This window comes from Perissodus microlepis, chromosome 3 (genome assembly GCF_051167445.1).
Source record: "Perissodus microlepis isolate ML-2025 ecotype Zambia chromosome 3, ASM5116744v1, whole genome shotgun sequence".
NCBI classification, from domain to species: Eukaryota; Metazoa; Chordata; class Actinopteri; order Cichliformes; family Cichlidae; genus Perissodus; species Perissodus microlepis.
Window position 1 is genome coordinate 42,259,179 of NC_140463.1, and position 17,867 is coordinate 42,277,045.

At 38.9% G+C, this 17,867-nt stretch overlaps 1 protein-coding gene across 1 annotated transcript; it reads right to left on the reverse strand.

Moving 5' to 3' along the window:
• Positions 1-12,548: 12,548 nt before the first annotated feature.
• On the reverse strand, positions 12,549-17,367 carry LOC146391558 (up-regulator of cell proliferation). The gene has a single exon (XM_084924524.1). It carries the CDS (start codon positions 17,272-17,274, stop codon positions 12,700-12,702), a length of 4,575 nt encoding a protein of 1,524 aa, XP_084780650.1. The 5' UTR covers positions 17,275-17,367; the 3' UTR covers positions 12,549-12,699.
• Positions 17,368-17,867: the final 500 nt, after the last annotated feature.

The following is a 17,867-nucleotide window of genomic DNA, read 5'->3' on the forward strand; positions in this document are numbered from 1 at the left end:
CCAAGAGCATCTTTGGAAATGACCAGTGTATCACCAAGTTCTTTACAAATATCTTCAACAAATGTCTTCAAATCATCCCTCTTTCCTGTTTTTGCCTCGTTGATGGCATCTTTTATGCTTCTGATACATGACTGGAGATGTCTGTCTTCAAACTCAGATATTGTTTTCACAGTTGAGAAGTGCTCCACTATTTGGTTGAGTATCCATGTCTTTACATAATCCTGATATGAGAAAATATATCTCTGGTAGTTTTTAAAATCCTCCTTTGAATGCAGATCCAGTAAAAATTGAACACTGGAAGAACATTTGTGTGCTGAACTGCTCACATGTCTGCATTTCATTAATGATTTTAAGACCCAGGGACTGACTGATAAAGTCTTTAACAGCAGGCTTCAAGCACTGGTTGGTGAATTCTTCTGCTTTTTTTTTGGCACTGGTCTTCTTTATTAACCGCATGTTTGAAATCATCACTGTTTTAGAAAAACTTCAAACGTAACGTCTGCCTTGACCTCTTGATTGACATTTACAAGTTACAGCGCTGGATCTCAATTTGAAATCAGCTGCCTGCTTTCACTAAAAGGATACCCTTGAAAGTGGGCCGTACAGTACATAAACACTCATCAACGGAGGTGCTTTTCAGCTTTGACATAATATAATCCCGCGCTGACTGGAGCTCCGTCTTCTTAAATAAGACGCTCTTGATGAGGCCATCAGGTGCAGCTGGTGAAGGCTAACGAGCAGCAGGTGCGGCAGCCTCCAGTGCGGGAACACTTCCGGGTCGCAGTCCCCTCAGCGAGACAAAACATCCGGGAGTATGTATGACCACACACACAGGGAGAAGGAGGAAAAAAAGGAGAGAAAACCACCAAAAACACAACATACGGAAAAATAAACATATACAAAAAAAGACATGAGCCCTGGGTTCTTAGACCCAGGCCATGACAAAACCAGTTCCAAGTACTTCAGTTTCTTTGGATTGTTAGTTTGCTTGCATATCAATCCCGCTTATCAGTTCCACTTGTGCTTGTGCAGCCGATTTCAGTTTGTGTGTCGGTGGAGTGCACATCGTGGCTATTGACACTCAGAGGTGGGTCGAATATCCAAAAATTGTACTCAAGTAAGAGTAACATTACTTTACAATATTATTACTCAAGTAAAAGTATAAAGCAGTCGTCCAAAAAATTACTCAAGTAAGAGTAAAAAAAGTAGTTGGTGAAAAGACTACTCAAGTAGTGAGTAACTTATTGTAATGTTCAATTTATTTTTTAAGGCTATCAGAAAAACAAAAATAAATAAATATACAAATTTTTGTATTTTTTAAATAGAATATATGTAAAAACATTAACAAATTAAACACAAAAACAATTCTAATTTCCAGATTTCAGTTTTTCACAACATGCCACACCTGTGAGGTGGGATGGATTATTTTGGCAAAGCAAAAGTTCTCACTAACAAAGATTTAGACAGATTTGTGAACAATATTTGAGAGTAATGGGTCCTTTGTGTATGTAGAAAATGTTTCAGATCTTTATATTCAGCTCATGAAAAATGGGAGCAAAAACAAAAGTGTTGCGTTTATATTTTTGTCAGTGTACATGTTTGCAACAGAGCCCCAATATTTTTGGAGTCGTCTCTTTCTGTTATTGTGTCATCATGCAGTTTAACAAGATTAAAGACCTCAGCAAAAAAGGTCTCCATCCTCTCCAGCTCCTAGAAATGCATACGCGCATCAATATTATCTTCAGACAACAATGAAATTGTTTGAATTAAAACTCCGCCTGGTCTCGTGTCTGTGTTTCTGTAACATAAATAACAAGCCAACATTTTCCTCATGACACCACCGATCAGCTCGACGAACCCTCAGTTTACCTGCATACATCCTGCTCACCTGTCAGCTGTTTAACACCTGCTGCTGATTCAGGAAACACGCCCATGTTGGTGATAGTCACGGTTTAACGTGGGCAGCTGCTGCTGGATACAACGTAATGTCGGCGCCATACTGTCCCCCTATATCCTGTGGTTTTCCTATGTTGCCCTTAAAAAACAGGGAAGCGAAATAATACATACACACATACACACATACATTACATATGGATAAACAACAATAAAGGTAGAAATAAGAATAAATAAGTAACAATATATGAAACTGCACTGTGACAACTATAAAGGAGAAATTCTTGGGGGGTAAAAAAGGAAGTAGTTAATGCAGATTCTTTCTTGACAGAGAAAAATATATATATATAAACAATAAGAATCAGAGAGGGAAAGTGTTAGTAAGCTGTGATGAAAAATAATGATTAAGTAAATGTCTCAGTGTGTAAGTAGCAGACACGGACCTGGATCAACCTAGAACTACACCCAGGCCCAGTTTTTGGCTAAACATTTCACAGCTTCACCTCCATGTACATCTTATCCTGAAAAACAAGCTTCAAAGACAACTAACCTCACCCTGTTCAATATTGCAGTTCCAGAGCAGCAGAATAGTGTGCACAAGATAAAAGTAAATGTGGTTTGTTTCCTGAGCGCAAAGCTGCTGGAGCTTGTGTTTCCCCTCAGAGTAACTGACCTGGGTTAAAGGTGACAAACAGGATTTAAAAGGAGAGCAATCAACACTTGGAAAACTACAGCGCACTTTATAGGTGAACCCCCTTTATCAGCGGCTGATATCCGGTGTTGGGATTAAATAATTTGCAGTGCCTCAATAATGCTATGCCTTTTATTTGATAAGTGTTATAAAATTATATAGTATAGTATTAAGTGGACACAGCCCTGAAAAATAAAGGCATTAGACTGCGTGTCTTTGGGGAGTAGAAAGCTGTAGACTCCCACTCACGCTTGCCTGGGAAAAAGTAGATAACAGGGGACCATCTCTAATGGAAAGTTACTGAGACACTGTTGTTTAGACTAAAGTTTTATTAGTGTGTCCCTAATAAAACTGTTAGGGACACACTACCATTTTGAGATCCGCGGCAACGTGTCATGCAGGACACATCTCCCTTCCAGAAGTAATGTAATGCCGAGTAAAATAATTGGCTGTTGTGGATAGGGACTAAAAGTAAGAGAGTAAGAGTAATTGTTCTGGGCTTGGCTGCCCCACTCGCTCGCGGACGCGAGGGCAAGACCCGTGGGACGGAAGGACTAGGGTGGTAACCTGGGAACTGAGGACATCCTAAAAATCCAGTCAGGGTGTGGGATCCCTGCCACAGTTAAGGTTTGCATGAGCATAGCCCCCCCCACCCAATTTCTCCGCTACACGGGGCCGCGGAGGGGAGTAACAGAGTCTCTGCAGCAGCGCTTCTGGGCTGTGTGTGTCTGTGTGTATGTGAAAGCGCTAGAGGTCGCGTCTCGATTGAAATCAAGTAGTTAAATTCACCACGGTTGACAGCCTGTATGAGAGTGCTGAGTTCCGTTGGCCCGCTGCAGTGTCTCCAGACTGTCTGGGTCAATTTTGGGTTAGTAATTGGCGTTAAAGTTTAAATTTGCGTCTAAAACCGTGTGTTTGGGTGTGTGCAGAGTGAGACACGCGCTCTGCAATAGTGTGTGAGTACTAGAATAGTGCAGAGCAAGAGACTTTTGTTAACAACTGCAGGTTGATGTCTGCTGGCCATAAAGTGTAAAGCTTGCTGTGTCTGTTTAGATTAAAAGGACTTTAAGAGTCCCATATGTTGTGACCTGTCTCACAGGCGAGCGAATTATTTTGTTTTGTTAAATAGCAGCTGCAGTGAGAAAAGAGGCGGGTTGGATTAGCATAGTAGATCTCTGCGCTGTGTGTGTGTGTGTGTGTGTGTGTGTGTGTGTGTGTGTGTGTGTGTGGAGTAGAATGTGACAGGCACCATGTCACATTCTAGGAGAGGAGAAGTGTTTCTCAGAGTGGAGTGAGCCAGACTGACAGAGGGAGGAGGAGCAAATGGCCCGACTCAGAGGAGAGGAGCTGAGTTTGAGGTGGGTCCAACTCAAACTCAGCTCCTCTCCTCTGAGTTGGGAGGAGCTAGGACACATGAGCTAGGACACAGGAGGAGCTAGGAGAGGCAGTTTGTGTGACTGCAGGGGGGAAAGTGCCTAAAACAGAGAGTCAAGAGCAAAAGAAAAAAGGGTAAAATTACTATGAATTATGCATAAAAACTAAAGCAGAACAGGAGGAATTGGGAAAAGAAGGCACAGGAATATTTAAATTAGCGACTAAGGGAAATGAGTTTAAAGAATCAGAGAATGAGAGTGTCAAATAACTAGGGATGAAAATGATATTAAATAAATCTCTTAGTGTGTTAATACAGGTGACTATGGACCTAGATCAACCGTCCACCACAAGCACATCGGCCAGAGCAAAATGATAGATTAACATAATTGGAACCACAACTAGGCCATGTTTTGGCTGAAAATTTCACATCTCCACCTCCATGTAGAAGCTTCGAGGACAGTCAATCTCTCCCTGAAGACAAAAGGCAGTTTCAGAGCAACAGCATCAACGTCAAGAGTCAACACCAGGGAAACAGATAGCAGCACTGCCCTAAAACTTCAAAGGGTTCAGCTGCATGTACGAATACCATTGCAGATGGAAGCATGCCTTCTTGATCACAAGCTGAGAGGTTCACCTGCAACATCGTTCTGTGTGAGTGGACTTGATTAGAGTCTCTGAGTCTCATATTTGTCACATTGGGAGTCGAAATGGCTAAGGAAGAAAAGGGTGAAAGGCAAAGCTGAAGAGGAACGGCCCACTGGGCCATCTGACACATACGCAGATGTGGGAGAGGAGACAGCAGCTGTGAGGAGTGGGGGGAGAACATGGAGGAAAATGAAGGCTGATGTTGTTAAAGTGAGAGAATATGAAAATTGAGTTGAAAGGTAAAGCTGATGGACTTGTGGAGGTTGAGAAAGTGTCCAGACTATTGCAATAAAATGGTAAAAAAAAGAACACACACACACACACATACACACACACACACACACACACACACACACACATTAAATGCTTCTGGTAGAAAAATCTCTCATTAATGCTAAAATAGACTCAACAGACACATCCTATCAAACGCTGATAATTAACTCTCTGGGCTGCAGGAGAACAGGTGGACTTTTTTTTAAAAGAGAAAAGAGAAAAGAAAAGGAAAACTTGCACGACCAACTAGCCATTAGGTAATTGTGGTGGGGCGTGGTCTGCGGATGCCGTGCAGGTGCATCCTGTTTTCTTTCTCTAAGAGAGAGAGACAGTTTTATGCTTGGACATGTCGGGAACTGGCCCTAGTATTTGTTATTTTATTATTATTTTATTGTTGACTTTTGTTTTTGCTTTTGTTACAGTGCACTGGGATAAGAAATCTGAGAGGTGTTATCCACTGGTGGGGATATTTTGTGAGTCCATGATTTAACAATCAGTTCTGCCTGCAAAATTGGAATTAACAGCACTGTAAAACATTTTCTTGAGAGCAAGTATAAGGTGAGTTTCTCTAAAATTACAATGGGCTGTGGAGAAAGTTATTTATGTGAGACACGATCAAATGGTAAGTCCCTGTCTAAAAGGATTGCAGTGAGTCAATCCAGTCCAAAATTATGAAGAATTGTTTTCCTTTTAAAAATAATGACGTCATCTTGCTGTTAGTGGATATTTGAATATGTTGCGCGTGAGACTCCACTATCAGCAATATCTGGTATGGATGGGTGTGAATGAATGCGTGTGACTGGACTGTGAGGGACTGACGATGTGGACTAAAGTTTTGACTGAGTTGAAATTGAGATTAAAGACTGGACTTCTTCTGGATTAGTCATTTCCAAGGCCTAATTCACCCTAGTAGTAAAAAGGGTGTATGTAGGCGTGTTTTTAGTTGGAGCAGGAGGACAAGAGAGACCAAAGGAGGGAGACTGTAGCTTCACATGAGTGTGTGGAACTGCAGACTTAACCCTGTATTTGCTCATTTTTGAGTTATTGATTTTTACATGAAGAAAACTGTGTTTTATTGGCTGTGTTTTGATTAGGGTATCACATTATATTGTTGGGAATGCCAAATGCTACAGTGGAGAAAACTTTTGACATCACTCATGACTGGAATATGTTACTATTAACCATAGCAAGCCACTGTAAAAGTCAATTAATTTTGTAGAGGAAAATGGCCAAAACCAAAACAATATTTATGATTAACATAGGGGAATGGTTGATTGGTCACATTCAAAATAGAGTTATGTAATAACAAACACTGATCCACGTGATTTAGGTTCTCCCTTAAAATAGTCAATAATCAAAAGTAGAATACAACCGACAGGGGCACGTGCTAGGATGTGGCACTGCAAAAGCACAAAAGCAAAATAAATAAAGAAAACCCATTTTGTTTAGCTTTGATAAATTCAAATTAAAATGTGCCATTAAACTCAGAGGATCAACATGAAATCAAAACATATGCGAATTTTGTATGAAGCACATGACTGATAACTGTTCTGTTCTGAGCTTTTGTTTTTATAGCACCCACTTGACCACACCAACAGTTTTTCACAACCAAAGGAGGGTAATTGCAAATGTTCGAGGGAGGAATATCACCAAAAGTGGGAAAAGTAAGCCGCCATGGGGGTGATAACACCATAAATGTCACTTATGGTCAAATTCCTAAAATTTGACACCAAGCATAAAATTCTCCAAAATTTAGAGACAGAGAGGAGTTCTGGATGAATATATTTTTGCAAACCCCATAAGGATTGAGGGTTCAAATCTATAATATTTTGAAATAACACCCAATATAATGTGGACCAAGTTGATTATGTGACCAGGGAATGCAATAAACAGGACTGTCAGAACAGTCGTTCAAGTCACCTTTGACAATCCAGACTAGGATGGTGTTGGACATCCTCAGGGTGGAAAAGGGTGGGTGTGATCAAGGTGTGGTTCGGCTTGTTGTATGTATATTTCAAAATGATACAGCTCCGGATGGGCCAGTTACCAGGGCATGGAAGGCTGAGGAGGAGGAATTTTCTGGGATTGAAGAGCCTCTGGGTGAGTGGGTGACTGAAGCATGTAGAAAATAAAAGCTATCATTTTAGCATTGATTGGTAACTGACTGATAATTGGCAGCATTCACAGCTGTATTGACTCGTTGTGGATGCGGTCTATTTCATGTTTAAGGACTTTAATTAACAGATTGAAAAACAGTGACACTAAGGGAAGAAGATGCAGTGCCACACTATCAGATGATGGAAAGATTTGGAATGACACTCATCTAGCACGCTGTTGCTCAGTGACTGAAAAGAACGCTGACACTGCTAGGCTGCACCACACTCAGACTGGCTCACCTACCACCAGAAGACTGCCATGCGTCAAGTACAAGCCTCACTGGCACAAAGATTATATAGTACCATAAAAGGACAATAGAGAAATGTTATCACTTGTTTTATTTAGTTTAAAAGAACTGATTTCCTGCCACCAATGCACTAAGAACTAAACAAAAAATGTATTTTTCATTTTACATAGGAGTGCAATATAATTTCAGGTTTATTTAGCTTTGCTAGTTGTAGTATTCTGATGTTTTAACTATTACGACATTTAAGTTCACAAGCATATGTTTGATTTGCTAAATGGTGAATTAATTAATTTCCGTACTACACTACTTCGTGATAATTTGCTGTGATGAACTCTTATCATAAAGAGAGAGGAGATGTTGTGTCCTGTAATGATTATACCATATTGCACCACTAGAGGGTGGTGTCGTGACATAAGAGTAAAGTGCAGGCGGGAAAATGTTGGGGGTTTTTTTAATCTACAATCTGTTTTGTTTTTTGTTTTGTTTTTTCAGAACTTTATTTGAAATTGTAAAGTGAACAGTCAGTCATTCCAGTTCAGTTTGTACAGTAGACATACAGGGCAAATAAGAGTAACAATAAGCAGTACAATGAAAACAAATAAATAAATAAAGGAAAAAAAGAGGGATGTGGCAGAGTTCATAATAGCTTTGTACTTGAAAATTGTATCTGTGACAGCTCATTTGTTGTTCTGAATGAATTTCAATCAATGATAAACCTTTTTTATTTAAGGTTAATTTAAGAGAGTTTAAGTAATATTCAATTTCAAACAAAAACAAATTAAATAATGGGGTTGAGTTTTGAAATTTACATTTATGTATATGGAATTTCCCTAGTAAAATACAAAGATTGACAATGGTACATTATTTTTTTTCTTTGGTTTCAAAATAAGTGATAATGTCCTTCCCTTCAATTTTGACTTCGTAGATATAATTTTCAAAAGGTACATTTTCTATCAATGTCACAGAATCTTTAAATGTATGTGTTGGATGGATATATGTTATGTAGTATTTTCAAATGTAATTCCCTTATTTTGTTTGTGATTCAAAATCTAAATGGAACAAGCCACGCCTTATCCCAGTTGATATTTTCAAAAATAGCATTCCAAACAAACTTCCCTCTTGGAATTATTTTCTTAGCATTATACAAACATTCTCTAATATGTTTATTGCTGCATTTCTTGCTTAAGAGATCAATACCATTTATATAAAGAGTGTTACCGGATACATGTAGTGTGTTCTGTTTTTTGTAGCTTTTCATCAATTCAATCAGTCCACTGGGAACGGACTTTATTACTGAGCTAAAATCTTTAAGTTTGACAGGGAATGTTTTTCTGTAATAAAGTCATTGTAACTAAGTAGTTGGCCTTCAGAGTCAAATAAGTCTTTTAAATAGATTTTATTTTTATCAATCCAATTCTGCAAATAAAGTGATTTGTTCCTTTTAGTTAGTTATTCATTATTCCAGATAATACATCTATGTGAAGAAAAGTTATGTGAATAGTTTCCAAGCCAACAATGCCTGTTGATAAAATGCAGACATTTTAACTGGTAACTTTGATATACTGTAATTACAAGACAATAAGAACTGTAGACCTCCAACTAACTATTTTCAGATGATGGTGCTTATTCTTCCATACAAAGTTAACAAATAAGTTATTAATATTTTTACATGTGGAATCATACACATTAAGGGAAAGGGCTGGATACACAAATTTGAAAACACCTTCAGCTTTAGTCAAAAGGATTCTACCAAAACTTGGTAGGTCTCTTTGGAGCCATAAGTTCAATATAGTTTTAGTTTTTTCCATCGTGGGAGGCACTTTTAATCCGGAGGCAGTTGAGAATTCATCTATTAATGAAATAGCATTTTCAATCTGATCTTTGTTTTTCAAGAATAAAGCGGTATCGTCTGCTAGTTGAGTCAGTCTGATGTCTTTACCAAAAATAGATAAACCTTTAATTACTGGAAATGTACTGGCTTAAGCAGGGGGACACATCTGGCACTGCAGGATTTGAGTCCCTAGTGGCGTAGTGTGTTACTGATGGTAGCCTTTGTTACTTTTGCCCCAGCTCTATGCAGGTTATTCACTAGGTCCCCCCGTGTGGTTCTGGGATTTTTGCTCACCGTTCTTGTGATCATTTTGACCCCACAGGGTGAGATCTTGCGTGGAGCCACAGATCAAGGGAGATTATCAGTGGTCTTGCATGTCTCCCATTTTCTAATAATTGCTCCCACAGTTGATTTCTTCACACCAAGCTGCTTACCTATTGCAGATTCAGTCTTCCCAGCCTGGTGGAGGTCTACAATTTTGTTTCTGGTGTCCTTTGACAGCTCTTTGGTCTTGGCCATAGTGGTGTTTGGAGTGTGACTGTCTGAGGTTGTGGACAGGTGTCTTTTATACTGACAACGAGTTTAAACAGGTGCCATTAGTACAGGTAATGAGTGGAGGACAGAGGAGCCTCTTATAGAAGAAGTTACAGGTCTGTGAGAGCCAGAAATCTTCTTGTTTTTAGGTGACCAAATACTTATTTTCCACCATAATTTGCAAATAAATTCTTTGAAAATCAGACAATGTGATTTTCTGGATTTTTTTTCTCATTTTGTCTCCCATAGTTGAGGTATACAATTACAGGCCTCACTTATCTTTTTAAGGGGGAGATCTTCCACAATTGGTGGCTGACTAAATACTTTTTTTGCCCCACTGTACGAACACCATCATGGATGGAGCTGGGAGGGTCACCTGCAATATCAATGTGTGTGAATGGACTTGGAAAGACTGTCTGAGTTTGAGATTTGCCACAGATGGAGTAATGTTTCACTATCCCCTGATGGCATACATCTGGACAAAATAGAACAGCACAAAAGAGGATGTGTGTGATGTTTGATGATGCATGTTGTACCTTGGCTGATGGATTTGATGCCTCACACAAATTGGCTTACTTATGTTAACAAGAGTCTCTCATAAATGAATGACTTAATTTAGCTAAAGTTTTAAAGCTCTGTTGTTACAGGTGAACTATGCATGCTATTTCATATTTCCACGTGTAATCTGATATTTTTGGAAGTTTTTCCTTTGTATCATTACTGCCATATTTTGCGTACAAATTTTAGACGATTGAAAATAAACAAAAGGGTGGATATTCAAATAAAGAAGAGAGGATAGTGAGAGTGGTGATGAACGTTAAGTGTAAAATTGTATCTCTGACACTGGAATGAACCACACTGTGAAACACCTTTGAGAATGCAATGCTTTGGATGTTGCGTGATGTTGAACTGAAAAATTTCCTATTCAGGTAATATGTGATTAGCAAGTAATCAAAAGGGTGGAAATGGAATGGAACATTTTATTGTTAATTATTTGCAGCTGTAAACACTATGCTGTAGTTTCCTCATTCTTGGGTTGGAAGTTTCTAGAAACTAAGTCATCATATGTGTCGCATATATCTTGTGCAGAACCAGTATTCAGGTAATGATCAGTGGGTCATACCTCAAGCCTGTTTAACAGAAAGTTAAGACCCACCCTATAGAGGGAGGAATTGCGATAACTGTTCTTGAACAGGCTGTGGTGGAGAACGCAGGGTCTGGGAAAAGAGGAGATAGCTGTTGTTATGGGGGGATAAATATGTGCTGCCATGCCTCGAGAGCTCAGAGCTCACATGGCTGTGTTAGCTGTTTGTTTGCTCTTCCATGCACATGTCAATAAAGGTGTTGATCACAGCTACCAGACTTTGTTAATTAAATTTCCACGTCAATCGTGTTTTTGCATTTTATTGGGTACAAAATACTCTTGATCACACTTTTGACTCTTTTTTTAATTCTTACTCCAAAACCATAAAACAAATTCAAACAATGCTTCATACACATCACTGAAGTAATTTTGATATCCATTGTCATGCTACCTAACAGTCAACAGACACAAAGACAGTGATACATACACATCACTAAGGTTATTATTCAGTAATGTAATGTGGTTGCAAATTTTGAAGCCATCATGATAACCTTATCCCACTACTGCCAACTTTTCTTTAAGACCCAATTAAAATCAATGCACTCACAAAGATCCTCTGGAAAAGAGTAGAATTCTTGAAACAGCAAGAAAATACTTACAGACAATTAGCAAGAGAATTACATAGCAGAAAGCAAGCAAAGCAAATCCCTGGGGTGTACAGCCTTAAGCACAGACAGCAGAGCAACACAGAGACGGACAGAGAGAAAGAGCAGAGGGGAAAAAGTGCTGGGGTGTCCTCTGGTCCCCTAATATATAGGGACCAGTAACCCTGCCCCCTGCTGCTGAGTAACTTTCCCACTCGTCCTCCAGCCAAAAACAGCAGCTACAGGGTCAGGTAGTGGCCAAGGTCCTGGCCAGGGGGCAGCCAGGGCTCAGGTTACCCTTTGCTTTGACTAATCACAATAGGTCACAATACAGTCAAACATCGCACATTAATCCTGATTATTAAATATACTATACATGTGAATAATACTTAACCTAACTACATAGGTTGCATGCTTAACATGGTGATACTCATTGTAGGTCTATAGTGTGTGTGTGTGTGTGTGTGATTATATGGTATTGTAATGATCCTTAAGGTGATTTTATTGCGATGTGTTCAGTATGTCTGTTACAATGTTACTGTTTTTGTCGTGCTGCATGAGTGTGTGTGTGTGTGTGTGTGTGTGTGTAAACCATGGTGAAGTGAATTTCTCGTATACGTGAAAGTCACAGTATATATGTTCAGTGCAGATAGATATAGAGTGTATATAGTTATATAGATATACATGTCATCCAAAAAATCCACCACAGTAACAATAAATAATTAACTTGATTTGTGGACTTTACCAGATATAGTGATATAGTGATTAGTGATCCTTTACGTCCTTTCAAAAGTGTGAGTATGTGAGATCATATATGCCATGAAAGAAGGGCAAATCTTAAATTCAGAGCGAGAAAACCACATATTGAAATTAATTTTTAGAAAAAACCACCTACTCTGATCTCTTAAAACTTAATGTGTCAATACTTGACACCAGATTCCTCACAGAAACACATTTAATCTTAGTTTCCATAACAAAATGTGAACATGTGACAATTAACAAAGTGAAAAAAAATAAATGCTCACATATCTATTTGTTCACTGAAAAAATCATTAGTGAATATATATTCTCATAATTAGGCCTGAGGATATGTAAATAATATGTACAAAACAAAACAAAAAAGGAAAAAGATCATTTTTGAGGTCAGATTATTTTACATTAAATGTGTAAAATAAAACTCAGGTAACATGACTAATAGTTGTCTTATTTTGCACTAACAGTATCTTAATTTTGTCTAATAAAATACTTAGAAGTTTTCTTTAATGCCGCTAAAATAATATCGGTGATATTTTCTTACGTACATAAAACGTGGAGAAATGCAAGTTGTTACTTGATGGTAAATGACTCTTTGAGACTTTTTTCTGCCTGCTGTTTTGTGATTTGTTTCCAGGCTGCTGGAATATCAGCAGGTTTTGCATTAAATTCTTTGGCAAAATCATTGTTGTACTTTACCATTATAAATTTCCAGTAGTCGGATGCCTCAAGGCTCACATCTGGAGGGATTTTCCAGTCTGGGTAAATGTCCTTGTAACTCTTGTAAGGGTGCCATTCATGGTTTGTAGCACTGCAGCGAAAACTGTTGTCACTCCCAATGAGAGAGGAGCATATGTTAGTGACAAGTTTTTGTGTTGTGTCCCACCTGCAGTTACCCAGACCCTCTGGCCGATGCAGTAGAGCAAAGTGCTCAGTATGGGCTCCTCCTCCTGCATCACAGGGAGCTTTGCAGAATGGACACCGTTTGCCACAACCAACCAGTTTGTTGAAAAGCTCATTCTGGGGCTGCACATGGAGATACTGTAGTTTTATTTCAATGTTTACATTGTCAAACTCTTTTCTCAGATCTTGTGCTATCTCATTCACAGACACTGTGAGCCAGTCAGCAAACTGTTTCTTGACAGCATTGTTCAGGATCATGAAAGCACCAAGCGCATCCTGGGAAATGACCAGTTTGTCACCAAGTTCTTTACAAATATCTTCAATAAATGTCTTCAGTTCATCACTCTTTTCGTTCTTGGCCTTGTTGATGGCATCATTTATGCTTTTGATACATGAATTAAGATATTGGTCCTCACACTCAGATATTTTTGAAACAGTTGAGAAGTGCTCCACTATTTTGTTGTGTATCCATGTCTTGACATATTTCTCATATGAGCATATATAGCTCACATAGTTTTTAAAATCATCCTTTGAGAGTAAATCCAGTAAAACTGAATACTGGAAGGACATTCGTGTGCTGAACTGCTCACATGTCAGCAATTCATCAATGATGTTAGGACCCAGGGAGCGATCAACAAAGTCTTCCACAGCAGGCTTCAAGTACTTGTTGGTGAATTCTTCTGCCTTCTTCTGACACTGGTCTCTTTCATGGAACACATCAATGAAATCATCATGAAACTTTTCCTTGTTTTTCATCAGACATCTGTAGGGATCATTTGCTTGGATGAAATCTTCGTGCATTTTCTGAAACTCTCTGGCTGCAAATCCACAGATGTGCTGTTTTAGACAAACTTCAAACTTAATGTCTGTCTGAACATCTTGATTGTTTTGTAGTTTCTCATCAATCATGTGTAGAATCTCCTGGATGTAAGTGTCAGTGTAATTGTTTTTTCTTTTTACTGTTTCACTCACAAACTGAGTGCAGGCATCTATGATGTTGTCAGCCAGTTTTTGTACAGCCATTATGTGATCTTGAATGTTGAAAAATGTAGCCACTCTGCCCATTGCATGTGTAGCTCTGTGACGTATGTTCTCACTTGTATATTTGAAAGGCTCGTTTCCAAAATCTTGTAGCCTTCTTTGACTTAATAATTCACATGCATGACTCCCCCTGTGTGACAGATTGATTCTCAGGTAGTAAGATACGCTGGTGAAGACATTTGTTGTCTTTTGTTCAGAAAAAGAAAGTTTCTCCAGTGTTTCATTCCACATTTTATCAAACTCTTTGTCCAGCTCTTTGTCTTTCATCTGGGCCTTTTTCTTTCTGCATGTATCTATTAACACATGAACTGCCTTTTCAATCTCTTGTGCATGATTTTCTTTGATTTTATCAATTTCTGCCATCCCCTGTCTGTTTTCTGCTGCTGCTGTGAGCTGATTAAAAACAGATCTCTCCATTTCACGCCGGAGGCTGTTTACACTGTTTGAGAATTCCTCTCTGTATCCTTCAACCAGATAAACATGACCCTCCGATTGCTTAAAATACTGTGTTAGATTTTCTAGAAGTATTGTCTCCCATGTGGACAGCAGTTTGGAGGCTTCACTTTTCAAAGATGTGAGAAATTCTCTCATGTCAGACAATTCAGATTTTGCTGCAATTGTACCAAAATTGGAAATTCTTGTTTCTGCATTTCTTACCCAGGTGTACATTTCTTTTTTGAATTCCCACTCCCATTTGTTGAATTCTGTGCAGAGTCTCATGTATGCATCAGCTACGAGGCTGTTTCTGAAGCTGAAGATGAAGTTTTCATGCTTTACTGCAGTCCACAGACTTCTCACCCACTCTTTAAACTCCATGACATCATTAGCAGATGACTCACAGTTTCCCAGCAGTTGGATGATGTTTTTCTTGAGCTTATATACAGCCTCACTGTAGCCTGCATTGACTGGTGCCATTGGTGGGTTTCCATTCCAGAGTCCAGGAATGTACCAGTTCCCAGTGTCTGGACTGTACTCCATCACATCAGTGAAGCTCTTGTTCTCCTCTTTCTTTTCCATTTTGGCTGCTGCCTGGGTCATCTCATTTAACTGTTCCAGGAGCAGTTTCCTGTCTCGTGAGTTCTTCTCATGGGCTGAAACATCGGACACATTCTGGTGAACAAATTGACATTTCGGTTTTTTGCCCACCTCCTTCATCCTGAGAAAAGCATGCACAACTATTTGTAGGATGTCCTTCATTTCAGTTGAATTCTCCATTGCAATATTAACAATGGTGACATCACTCAGCCCCACAACAAGTGTAGCAAGCTCATTGTCGTGCTCAAAGCTGTTGTCCAGTTGTGCAAGTTCTGGTGACTTTAAGCCCTCAGTGTCAATGATCAGCATGAAGTCACAGTTTAGGACTTTTTTCATGTCTTCATTGATTTTGATGAGCAGCATAAAGGCACCTCGAGTACATCGACCACTGCTGACTGCAAACTGCACTCCAAACATGGTGTTAAGGAGAGTGGACTTTCCTGTGCTCTGAACTCCAAGAACTGTGACTACCAGGATCTTTCTGTTTGGAGACACCAAGTCACTGAGCTGAGAGAGAACATCACTCACCCATCTGAGAGGGATGTTGGATGCATCTCCATCTACAAGCTCAAGAGGAAATCCATCAAGCAACAACTCTGCACACAGTTTGGGCAGATGCTGCAACTGTTGACGTGATTGATCTGTTTGTGGAAGGGACAGTGAGGCTTCATAGATCTGACCCATTTCACGGAAGAAGTGTTCAGTCCCCAGTGAGCTGTTGGAAATTTGTCTGTCAATCTCCTTTATCTCCTTCTTGTTCTCAGAGTTCTTGCATTTTTCTTTATATTTCTCATGAAGTTCAGAAAGTTTTATCCGCGACATGTTGTCCAGGTTCATTCGCATCCATTTCAGGAAATAAAACCTCTCTGTTCCTGGGCTTGATATTGCATTGATGAAACATGTCATAGCTGTCGACATGTCATAAGAGTTCTGCCTTTTCCGCAGTTCTTTTCTGTCTTCCTGAAGTTGACTTTTGTAATCTTCTATATTTCCAGAGCCAACTTTTCGAAGGCGAAATTCTTCTTTCTCTAAGCAGGTCAGTTCTTTCCATATTTCACCTTGCCGAGGAAGGTGATCTTCTTTGTATTTAAGGATGTCTTGAATTTCAGCAGTGATGGCTTCTGCATTTTTCTTTGCAGTCTGGCACTCTGGAGAGTCTTCATCAACCAGGATTCCCAGTTCATGGGCAATGTCTGCCATCTGCTCTATTGTCATGTTCTTCGATTTCTTAATTACATTTCTAACTTTTTGCCTCAATTTTTTTACAAACTCTGCATCATTTTTCTGCTTTTTCCTAATAATGATATTGTTCTTAGTTAAGCCCAACTTAGTTTCCACTTCATTTAAAGCATCTAAAGTGCAGCGTTTGCTCTCACCGTTGCCCACCAAGAAGATCTGTGCCTTGTGGTGTTGTTTGGTAAGTACACTGCACTCAGAGTCCAGCTGGTCAAAGAACACAAAAACTGCTGCAGATGTCTGACACAAAAAGGAGTATTGTGTTTCAAATGAAGCAATGTCACCACAAAGGTTAGCTACAGCCACCGGCTGACTGAAAATGTCAATGTTTGTGTTTCCACAAGGAAGATACCAAGTAATTTCAGTCAGTCCGTTGGACATTGTTCTTGGACTGTCACCACACTCCATGTTGTAGTGAACAAAGGTGTCATGGTACTGCTGAGAATTGCTCAGAAGCTTATTAAGAATCTCAGACTTGGATAAGGAGCACTCACCCAGTCTGACAAAAGAGATCATTGGAAGTTCAGAGAGAACGATTCTGTCTTCAATGAAGCCCTTGGATTCTGACAGAGACTGAGGTCTGTACTTTTTAACAATGTCTCTCATGGCCCACAGCATGAGTGTGCACTGATTGGTGTCACAATTGGGAAGCAGCAAAGGAACAGAGAACTGACATGTTGACATTTTTAGTGCCATTTCCTGCTGTACAAAACCATCAGAACACAGAAAGAGAGCAGTGATTATGTCAAGTGGGTTTGGCATGTCATCTTTGTTTAAACTGTCAGAATCCTCTGCAATCCCTGATTCATCATCAGACTCACAATCCGATGTACATGTCATATTCCTAGCTGCCACATTAACCATCATTAGTTTCTTTAGAAAATACCATGGAAAGTCTGAGTTACTCTTGGCAGCTTCATCAGTGATGGTCATCTTATCAATCTCAAGTATTTTGCTCAGTGACAGTTTCTTTGTGTAGTACTGTTGTAAACCGAGATCTTTTAGTAAGCACTCCAGGTGTGTCTCTGTGGATTAAAAAAGAATCTGTTATTTCTGAACGGATATTTAATCATTTTATAACATTTTATTATAGCACATAAAAATGTACCTATCCAAAATCAGTCTTTTTTATTCAAGGTCTTAAATACAATCTTGCTTATAGCATTCTATAAAGAATGAGTTACAATTGTGTACACTTCATTTTTCAAATTTGTTTTGGGGCATTTTTTTTTTTTAGATTTTTTTCAGTACTTTTTCAGCAGAGGTGAGGTATTTTCTAAGACCAGTATTTAAGAAGTGCTATTATATGGGCTATTCTAGAATTGCTGGACATTCATTTTCTTGAATCGAAAGTAATCCATGCACAAAATGCTAAAATATACAGTTGTTGTTTAAATTGCACTTGTCTTGAGACAATATGTAAATCTAGATGTTAGAAAAGTGGTTCAAAAATGTTATTTAAAATTCGATGATGAAATTTGCATTTCAAGTATAAAAACTATAAATATATAAAACACTCACATAAG